The 11,198-nt window shown below is 43.0% G+C and overlaps 1 protein-coding gene across 1 annotated transcript in view; it reads left to right on the top strand.

Moving 5' to 3' along the window:
- Positions 1-4,194: 4,194 nt before the first annotated feature.
- The window catches only part of LOC145722239 (interferon-induced protein with tetratricopeptide repeats 5-like), a 28,057-nt gene continuing 21,053 nt past the window's right edge, over positions 4,195-11,198 (top strand). The window contains 1 exon segment of the mRNA XM_081824365.1: positions 4,195-4,449. Coding sequence (XP_081680491.1) covers positions 4,421-4,449 — 29 coding nt within the window. The 5' untranslated portion in view covers positions 4,195-4,420.

The following is an 11,198-nucleotide window of genomic DNA, read 5'->3' as shown; positions in this document are numbered from 1 at the left end:
AATCAAAGAAGAAATTAAAAAAGTACATGGAGACAAATGAAAATGAAAACACAATGGTCCAAAATCTTTGGGGGACAGTAAAAGTGGTTCTAAGAGGGAAGTATATAGAGATACAGGCCTACCTCAAGAAACAAGAAAAAACTCAAATAAAGAATCTAACCTTACACCTAAAGGAACTAGAAAAAGAAGAAAAGCGAAAGTGAGTAGAAGAAAGGAAATAATAAAAATCAGAGCAGAAATAAATGACACAAAGACTAAAACAACAATAGAGAAAATCAATAAAATGAAGAGCTGGTTCTTTGAGAAGGTAACAAAATTGACAAACTGTCAGCCAGACCTATCAAGAAAAAAAAGAGAAAGGACCCAAATAAATAAAATCAGAAATGAGAGAGAAGTAACGACTGACACCACAGAAATACAAAGGAATATAAGAGAAGACTATGAAAAATTATATGCTAACAAACTGGACAACCGAGAAGAAATGGATAAATTCCTAGAAACATACAATCTTCCAAAACTGAACCAGGAAGAAATAGAAAATCTGAACAGATCAATTACAAGTAACAAAATTGAATTGGTAATCAGAAACTACCAAAAAATAAAAGTCTAGGACCAGATGGACTCACAGGGGAATTCTACCAGACATTTAATGAAGAGTTAATACTTATTCCCCTCAAGCTATTCCCAAAAATAGAAGAGGAAGCAATGCTTCCAAATATATTCTATGAGGCCAGCATTACCCTGACACCACAACCAAAGACACCACAAAAACAGAAAACTATAGGCCAATATCCCTTATGAACATAGAAGCAAGAATCCTCAACAAAATATTAGCAAACTGCCTACAACAATACATTAAAAAGATCACTCACCATGATCTGGTGGAAGTTATTCCAGGGATGCAGGGATGGCTCAGTACTCAGAAATCAATTAACACCATACACCGCATCAATAAAATGAAGGATAGAAATCATCATCTAACCATCTCAACAGATGCAGAAAAAGCATTTGCAAGATTCAACATCCATGCATGATAAAAACTCTCAATAAAGTGTGTTTAGAAGGAATATACCTTAACATAGTAAAGGTCATATATGAAAAACCCACAGCTTGCTTACATCATACTTAATGGTGAAGAACTGAGAGCTTTTCCTCTAAGGTCAGGAACAAGACAAGGATGTCCACTCTCACCACTTTTACTCAACATGATACTGAAAGTCCTAGCCACAGCAATCAGACAAGTAAAAGAAATAAGAAGCATCCATGTTGGTAAGAAGAAGTTAAACTGTCACTATTTGCAGATGACATGATACTATATGTAGGAAATCCTAAAGACTCCACCAAAAAACTACTAGAAGTAATAAACAAATTCAGTAAAGTGGCAGGATACAAAATTAATATAGAAATGGGTGGCATTTCTATACACAAAGAACAAAGTAGCAGAAAGGGAAATAAAAAAAAAAAACACCATCTATAATTGCACCAAAAAGAATAAAATACCTAGGAATAAACTTAACCAAAGAGGTGAAAGTCCTGTACTCTGAAAACTACAAAACACTAGTGAAAGAAATTGAAGATGACACAAATGGAAAGACATTATATGCTCACGGATTGGAAGAATCAACATTGTTAAAATGTCCACATTACCCAAAGCAATCTACAGATTTGATGCAATCCCTCTCAAAATACCAACAGCATTTTTCTTTTTTTTTTTTGAAGATTTTATTTATTTATTTATTTGGGGGGGCAGGAGGGAGGGAGATAGAACACGAACAGGGGAGGGGTAGAGGGAGAAGCAGACTCCCCGCTAAACAGGGAGCCTGACACCAGGCTCTATCCCAGGCCCCTAGGATCATGACCTGAGCCGAAGGCAGACACCACCCAGGCATCCCTCCACAACAGCATTTTTCACAAAACTAAAACAAATATTACTAAAATTTGTGTGGAACCACAAAACACCCCAAAGACCCAAAACAATCCTGAGAAAGAACAAAGCTGGAGGTACCACAATACCAGATTTCAAGATCTACTATAAATCTATAGTAATCCAAAGAGTATGGTACTGGCACAAAAATAGACACATAGAACAATGGAACAGAATAGAGACCCCAGAAATAAATCCACAATTATATGGTCAATTAATCTATAACAAAAGAGGCAAGAATATACAATGGGGAAAAGACAGTTTCTTCAACAAATGGTGCTGGGAAAAGTGGATAGCTACTTACAAAAGAATAAGCTGGACCACCTACTTACACTATATACAAAAATAAACTCAAAATGGGTTAAAGACTTAAATGTGAGACCTGAAACCATAAAAATCCTAGAAGAGAGCAAAGGCAGTAATTTCTCTGACATGGGCCATAGAAACATTTTCTTGATATGTCTCCTAATGCAAGGGAAAGAAAAGCAAAAATAAACCATTGGGACTACATCAAAATTAAAGAGCTTTTGCACCGCAAAGGAAACCATCAACAAAATAGAAAGACAACTTACCGAATGAAGGAAGATATTTGCAAATGATGGGTTCATATCCAAACTATATAAAGAACTTATACAACTCAATACCAAAAACCACACAATCCAATTAATAAATGGGCAGAAGACCTGAATGGGCATTTTTCCAAAGAAGACATACAGATCAACATCACTAATCGGGGAAATGCAAATCAAAACCACAATGGGATATTACCTTATACCAGTCAGAATGGCTAAAATCAAAATGACAAGAAATAACACATCCTTGGCAAGGATGTGGGGGAAAAAAGGAACTCTTGTGCACCATTGGTGGGAATGTAAATTGGTGCAGTTACTGTGGAAAACAGTATGGAGTTTCCTCAAAGAAATAAAATTAGAAACAGTATGTGATCCAATAATTCCACTACTGGATATTTACCCAAAGAAAATGAAAACACTAATTTCAAAAGATATCTGCATCCTTATGTTTATTGCAGCATTATTTACAATAGCCAAGATATGGAAGCAACCTAAGTGTCTATAATTAGATGAATGGATAAGGAAGGTGTGTGCGTGTGCACGCACACACACACACACACACACACACACACACACACACAGAGGAATATTACATAGCCCCAAAAAAGGATGAGATCATGCCATTTGAGACAACATGGATGGACCTAGAAGGTATTATGCTAAGTGAAATAATCAGACTCAGACAAATAGCATATGATTTCATTTGTAAGTGGAAACTTAAAAAAAAAGAATAAACAAACAAAAAGCAGAATCAGAACTATAAATACAGAGAACAAACTGACGGTTGCCAGAGAGAAGAGAGGTGGGAGGTTGGGCCAAACAGGTGAAGGGGAGAGGGAGACACAGCCTCCAGTTGTGGAATGAGTAAGTCAGGGGAATAAAAAGCAGAGCGTAAGGAATACAGTCAGTGATACCGTCATAGTGATGTAACGGGACGGACGGCAGCCACACTTGTGGGGAGCGTAGCATAATGTATGCAATTGTCAAATCACTGAGTTGTACATCTGAAACTGATGCAATATTGTGTGTCAACTACACTAAAATAAAAGTTTTGGGGGCACCCAGGTGGCTCAGTCGGCTGAGTGGCCAACTCTTGACTTTGGCTCAGGTCACGATCTCAGGGTCGTGAGATAGAGCCCCATGTTGGGCTCCGCACCGGGCATGGAGTCTGCTTGGTATTCTCTCTCTCCCTCTCTCTCTGCCCCTCTCACCCAGCGCTCAATCTCATTCTCTTTAGAAAAAAAAAAGTAAGTTTTTAATTTTGACAAAAAAGTCAATCGAATATGTCATGTTTACAAAATGCCTTCAAAGTAACACTTTGATTAGCATTTGATTCAAAACTAGGGATTCAATACTAGGTGACACACAAACACCATAACATTTATATTTTTGTTTCCTCATTCTAGGTTTTTCATTAAATTTTTCTTTTTCATTTTCAATAGAAAAACAAGTTATTTTAAAAATATTTTTCTTGTATCTTGTACCTGTATGACTTTATTGTATTTAATGGGTTTTGTTTTGTTTTGTTTTCAAACACGATAAATAAAATAAAATGTTCACTTGCAAGAAAAGAAAAGCCATTTCCTGGGACTTGCCCTACATTTATGGTCAGATTCCTGGGCGTGCTTTCACATTCTCTCCAACTGTAAGTTTCAGAGTCATGTTTTTAAAGGACATGTTTTGACTGAGTCATCACAGATTTCCACCTTAAGTTTTCTTTTCCTCCTCTTGAACTGAATCAGTTTCACTTTCCATTTCCATTTCCTTTCACTGAGGCAATCGCTCAGAAAAAGGGAGAAAACATCAGCTGATGTGCCCCCCCTCCGCGGCCCCCACACTCCTTATATAGCTCCTTCAGCACTGACTTGAGGCAGACTCTGAAAATTTCAGAAAAACGAATCAGCTGGGAGCCCCGCTTTTCAGAATGGAAGATGAGCAGATGGCAGACATGAGGTCAGTGACACAGGAATGCATCAGATCTTGGATGCAGATTGTAAACTGAGCTTCTGGGTGCATGCAGGGTCCTGTGTGGTCCGGTTGCTCATGGATGAAGCGTGCGCTTTCTCTGTTTTGTTTTGTTTTTTTCCAGTGGACACACTCAGGCTCCTGGAGCTTCTAGAACTGCTCCCCTAGCTGGGAGTCCGGATGACAGAAAGGCTTGGCAGGAGTGTTAGACCCACTTGGGCACAGTTTGCAGATTCAGAGTTAGACCTCGGGGGAATTACTCGTTATGGGCTTTTTGGTGGTGGTTTTCTTTGAAAGGACTAAGAGGTTAAAACCTTCTTGCCTTTTTAAAAGGAAGCATTTCTTTTCAACAGATATTATTATAGGTGGAATTGGTAGTGCAAACGCAACTCCTGCTGAGAAGAATTTTGTTCTGAAACGTTTGATCAGTCCTAGGTGGGAAGTTGAAGAAACAATTATTACAGATGGGCATTTTTCCAGAAATCTTTTATGAAAACAAAACAAGAAGCTTAGGGTTTGTTTTATTTCTGTGATCAGAGCTGGGGAGCAGCAAGCAATCTCCCTTCAAAACATAATGACCTAATCTCTTTTTTAATACTGATGTAATGTCTAGTGATGGAAAGCAGGTCAGTGGTTGCCTGGGATGGTGCAGGGGGGGGGTGGCGCTGGCCAGGAGGGCACACTGGGGAATCTTTGGGGATGAAATCGAGTCTATAAGGAGATAATGGTGGTGGTTGCTTGGCTATATACATTGGTTAAAATTCATCAAACTGTACACTTAAAATTTTATTGTATGTAAAGTATAATCTTAGCAAACTTGGTTTTTTAAAATGCATGTAGACATGCTTAAGATCTGCCATCAGATAGAGCTGAGAGAAGAAGAAACTGTTCCCATCAAACACCCATGGGGAGGGAGGATCCCAGTGACCACTCAGGGAGTGAGGAAAGAAAGCCCTCTCCCCCCCCCAAATGCTCTGAGGGGGCTGGTATTTGGGGATGGGCTGGGTAAGAGGAAGTCACTGCCAAGTGCCTCGGGTTATGCTTTCCTAACTATGTGTCTCCATGAGCGGGGCTGACCAGAAAACGTGGCCCTGCCCAGCGCCGTGTTAGCGGGTTTGCCGAAGAGGCTTTACAGCGGCCTGTGCTTGGGTGTGTCCAGAGCCCCTGACCTGAGGAAGTCTGGGGGGTAGGGGCTCTCTGGACTCTGCTGGACTGATGCCCACATCAAGCTGCCCTGTCCCCAGAGGCTGTAGGGACAGGGGCAGGTTGGGCTGCTCCTTGACAACAGGGCTTAAAATTGCCAAAGGGCAAAAGCACCTCGGGGAAAGCCCTAGCACCTGCCGGCCGGCTGATGGACACCCTCCTCTGCCCCATGAAAAATTCACTTAGAACTATGACACTAATATGCCAGCGATCGTGGCGGTAACAGTTTCTATGTGGTCAGCAGTCGGTAGCCCTACTCTGTTCAAAGTCCTTTCCACGTTCAGATCATCTTCCCAATCGCCCGAGGAAGGAAGAACTGTGATTTTTTTTATTAGCCTCATTTTCGAGATGAGCGAAATGAGGCTCCGAGGGCAAATTACTTGCCTAAGGGAGTTAAGTGTCAGAGCAGGTCATTAGTGCTGAGCATCTTGTAACTGTGTATAAGGGCCAAGAGTGTGGAGTGTCTTAATTCTTTTAATTATGCTCCCATTAGAGAGAAGGGGCGGGGACTAAAAGGACTAGGCTCTCAGTGGCCCTATTTGGAGAATGAGGATGGCTGTCTTTGAGGGAAACTCACACCTTAGAGTGCACAGAGCCACACCTTAGAAGAAGGAAAAGGGGATCTCCCCAGGGCATAGTTCCCTATAACTTGGATGGAAGGAAAAAGTAAATTCATTCAGGGACATTTTGAATGAAAGGAAATGAGGCTTAGTGACAGGATTTTAGGAAATATTCCAGAGCAGGTCAAAGAGAGAACAGAAATCCAGGTGCCTTGTGGTCATGTTCCTTTATTCTAGATTGTTTGACTCACCGGTTGATACACTACATTATCTCTGACAAGTACATGGGAAACTGCTTTTCAAAATCTCTCTGGAACAGTGCTTCTCAAAATGTGGTACAGGGAGGGGTTCCTGCAGGTACAGAATTCCCAGGAGGCTTGTACAAATGCAGATTCCTGAGCCCAGGCCCACCCCCAGATTTCAACCGACGCTCTGGGACTAGGGCCTATATCCACAATGCATTTTTCCAAATCCCCAAACAGCTTGTGTGGAACCCCGTTCCCAGCAGATGGTGATTTCAGCTCTGACACATTCAGTTTCAGCTTCTCCTTGGAGCGGATCTAGATAGCATGACATCAGGCTCATTGTCCTTCCTGTTTGATAAAAGCACAGACCTCAGGGCTAGCTTCCCCGGGTGGAAGCCTCTTCAGCATCCGCTTTCGATCCACGAGCAGAAAATAAAATCAGCCTGGACCCCAGCTTTTCAGAATTGAGAGAAATAGCCATCATGAGGTAAATCTGCCCTACTTTTCTGACAGAAAGTTGAGAATGTCCCACAAATCTTGTTCTTGCATGCAGCTTCCCGAATGATGCCAATTCAGTGCTTGCCTATCTTAACAGTTCACGCATTTTTATTTCTGTGGCCCAGTTCTGACTTACAGACCCTGAGGGAAGTGCTCCCAGGGGACCTGGCGGGTGGGAAGGAGCAGGAGTTGTTGAGAGAGCCCCGAGGGAGATCCTTCAGGCAAAATCCTGTCAAAAGGGCCGGGAGGGGGCTGGGTGCAGCACAGTTACAGGAGGTCCTGGCCCCTGTTTTGTTTCTTAGGTGAAAAGACTGAGTCAGCGAGTTTTGTTGTGGTTGTCGTGGTTATTTCAAAAGTGTGCTTACTTCTCTGCAAAGGTGCGGATGACTAAGTCAGCATTGCACAACCCCAGTTCATAATGAGGCTGCCCTTCCCCGGAAATCTGCTCTTTCAGAACTGAGAAACTATGTCGGAGGGGAGGAAGAAATACCAGTCCAAAATGTGCCCCTTTGGCTTGTGGGTTATTTTGAGCTAAAGGCAATCGAGACCCAGCAGGCTCCAGAAAAACCTTTACCTCTCCCTTCACTGCCTGACAGAATTTCGATAGGGGGCCTGCCCAGAGATAACTCTTTATCCGAAAGACTTGCATGCACAGCAGGGCAAAGGCTGATTACCAGCCCTCTGTACTCGTCTTCCTGGGAATGACTGACTCCCCACTGCCTTGAAATCCCAGGCCCCCGTCCACTCCTCAGCTGAGGATGGTACATGAGACTCTGCTGCCTGACTGCCTTTGGGTCTTAGACTTGTATGGGGCTCCTGCACACATGAAATTGAATCTTTTCTCCCCTGCTCATCTGTCTTATGTCAATTTAATTACTAGACTAGCCGAAGAACCTAGAACAGTAGAAAAAAAATTCTTCTGAGCTGACGGCGTGTACCTGAGGCCTCCTCTTACTGACCTGAACCCATCCACAGGCCTCCCCTGCTGACGATGAACAGGGAGAAAGTGTTGCAGTATCTCAAACCGTAGCAGATGGCGGGTATCCCAACTGAGCTGGGTGCTCTGTTAGAATGCACACTAGCAGGCCCTGCATTCTGAAATCCAGATTGAGTAGATCAGAAACAAAGCCTAGAAAAAAAAATACGTATTTATTTATTTATTTTTTTTTTAAGAAAAAAAATACGTATTTAAAGAGGACCACAGATACTTCGCCTACCCCATGGTATGTACGTAAGTGTGAGGGCAAGACACCCAGAGTGGGTGGGGAGTGGGTGGCCTGGGAAGGACACTGATACAAAGCAAGGCTTGCCCATTGAAGGGGTGTTTGAGGATGAGAAACTGGTGATTAGAAATCTCGGCCAAAGGGGGAAATCTTCCTGGAGCCTTACTACTCCTACTCGCAGTGTGGTCTGAGTCTGACATCCCCCGGCAGGTTGATACAAAGGCAGTATCCCACCCCTACGGAATCCAGATCTGCATCTGCACAAGGCCCTTGGGTGATCTGGTCCCTGTGCACATCAGAGTGGGATCAGCACTGCTCTGGAGAGTTCCTGGGCTCACTTTCTAAAGTGATGGGCTCCCTGAGTGGTGCCTGTTCTGACCAACTAATTGGGCATGCGGTCTGCCTGTCCCTGCACACATCCCATGCGACAAGCTGCCTCAGAAATTCCTGTTCTTATCATTATGAGGTTAAGGGCCTCTTTCTGAACATTTCAAGATTCTACTCTAGTGATGGCTTTGACTAGGCCTTGGGAGAAGAAGTGGCATCGACGCTGGGGTCCGTGGGTCCTGCCAACAGACTGTCACCATCCAGGAAGGTGGGGAAGAGAAGCAAGAAGGAGCGTCGGTGGGTTAAATATGGGTATTTCCTAAGGACTAGCACTGCCGGTTTTATCTGCTTTGCTCAGCAAAACCTCATGGCTGCAGCTGGAGGCCCTGAGAAGTCTCTTCCTGGGCCAGAGGGACTCCCACCTCCCCAGGGTTTCTCGTAGATTTAGAATCTCCAGGTAGGAAGGGCATCCAACACCCCATGTTTTACTTGAACTTACACATTCTCTTTATTAAGTTTCTGCCGCAGTCATCCTACCCGATTGCTTTTTTTCCCTTTCAATATCTGAATTCAATTATTGCTCAGTAACTTCATAAATTGCACACATATACATATAAAGAGCATTTATTTTTTTTTTAAAGATTTTATTTATTTATTTATTAGAGAGCAAGCGAGAGAGAAACAGCGTGAGAGGGGAGAGGGTCAGAGGGAGAAGCAGGCTCCCCGCTGAGCCGGGAGCCTGATGTGGGACTCGATCCCAGGACCCTGGGATCATGACCTGAGCCGAAGGCAGTCGCTTAACCAACTGAGCCACCCAGGCGCCCTATAAAGAGCATTTAGAGAAACTTTCAAAAACACATGTGAGCTAAATTAGTAAGTGAGGAAGCCTTGGCAAATGCGTATTGGTTTTTAAAAAGGCAATAAGTAGGGGCGCCTGGGTGGCTCAGTTGGTTGAGCGCCTGACTCTGGGTTTTGGCTCAGGTCACGATCCCAGGGTCGTGGGATCAAGCTCCGTGTCAGGCTCTGCGCTCAGTGGGAAGTCGGCTTGGGATTCTCTCTCTCCCTCTCCCTCTGTTCCTCCCCACACACGCTCTCTCTTTCCCTAAAATAAATAAATAAATCTAAAAAAAAGACAAGACAAGATGCCTGATATGACTTCAGTCTTCCTAAATTTTAAGATTTGCTTTGTGGCCTAACACATGATCTATCCTAGAGAGTGTCCCATGTGCACTTTCAGAGGATGGTGTATTTTGCTGCTGTTGGATGGAATGTTCTGTAAACGTCTAAGTTCATCTGATCTAAAGTGTTAAGTCCGATGTTTCTTTATTCATTTCTGCCTGGATGATCTATCCACTGTGGAAAAGGGATATAGAAGTCCCTTCCTGCTACTGTCTTGCTGTCCATCCCCCTTCCAGTCTATTAATATTTGCTTTATAGATTTCAGTGCTCATGGGTTGGGTGCATAAACATTTATTAGATATCCTATCCTATTCTTGGATTGACTGCTTTGTCATTACATAATGACTTTCTTTCCCCTCTTTGACTTGAAGTCTGTTTTGTCCAATATACGTAGAGGCACCGCTGCTCTCTTTGGTTTGCATGGAGTATCTGTGCCTGCCCTCACTTTCGGTCTGTGTGTGTCCTGAAAGCTGAAGGCAGCATGTGTTCTTTACATCTGTTCAGCCCTTCTATTTCTTTCGATTGGAGAATTTAGTTCCTTTATATGTGAAGCAATTTTGGATAGTTACAGACTTACTATGGCCACTTTGTTCCTTGTTTTCTGCCTGTTTTATAAACCTTTTGCTTCCTTCCTATTCCCTTGCTCTATTCCTCTGTGATTTAATGCTTCCCTATAGTAGAGGTATGCTTGTATTCTTTTCTCTTTACCTTTTTGTGTATTTAGGACAGGTTTTTCTTTGTGGCTACCATGAGGCTTAAATAAAACATCTTATAACAGATTATTTTAAGTATATAACTTAAGTTTGAAAGCATACCTTTTTACTCCTCCACTTAAGTAGTTGGCTATCTTCCTGAATAAACTGCCTTTTGTTACCATAAATGTCCTAGCATGGTCAGCTCTAGCATTGGTGAAGCTGTGGTATGGATGAAATATCCCAAAGCGTTCCATCCTCAGGGCTTTCTCACGGGTTCAGGAACGTAGAGTGAGCTTTTCTGCTTGCTCTATACTTCATGAGCCATTGACATCTCCCGGAGCTTATATATGACAGGGTGGGAAGATGTTTTATCTTGGAGAGAGAATCTTTATCAATAAGTGCTTAAAATATAGTCTGCTGGGGCGCCTGGGTGGCTCAGATGTTTAAGCATCTGCTTTCAGCTCAGGTCATGATCCCAGGGTCCTGGGATCGAGCCCCACATCAGGCTCCCCGCTCAGCGGGAAGCCTGCTTCTCCCTCTCCCACTCCCCCTGCTTGTGTTCCCTCTCTCGCTGTGTCTCTCTCTGTCAAATAAATAAATAAAATCTTAAAAAAAAAAAAAAAAGAATTGGCTCACATGATTATGGAAGCCGAGGATCATAATCGTGGCCTGCTGTCCACAAGCTACAGACCCAGGAGAGAGCCAACAGTGTAAATCTAGTCAGAGTCCAAAGGCCCGAGAACTGGAGGGATAATGCCATAGGGCTCCCGTCCAAGTCTGAAGGCCTGAGAACCAGGAATGCCGACG

The sequence above is a fragment of the Leptonychotes weddellii genome, chromosome 6, assembly GCF_054177405.1.
Source record: "Leptonychotes weddellii isolate Sample4059 chromosome 6, ASM5417740v2, whole genome shotgun sequence".
Classification (NCBI taxonomy): Eukaryota; Metazoa; Chordata; class Mammalia; order Carnivora; family Phocidae; genus Leptonychotes; species Leptonychotes weddellii.
This window is presented reverse-complemented; position numbering and strand designations above follow the sequence as displayed.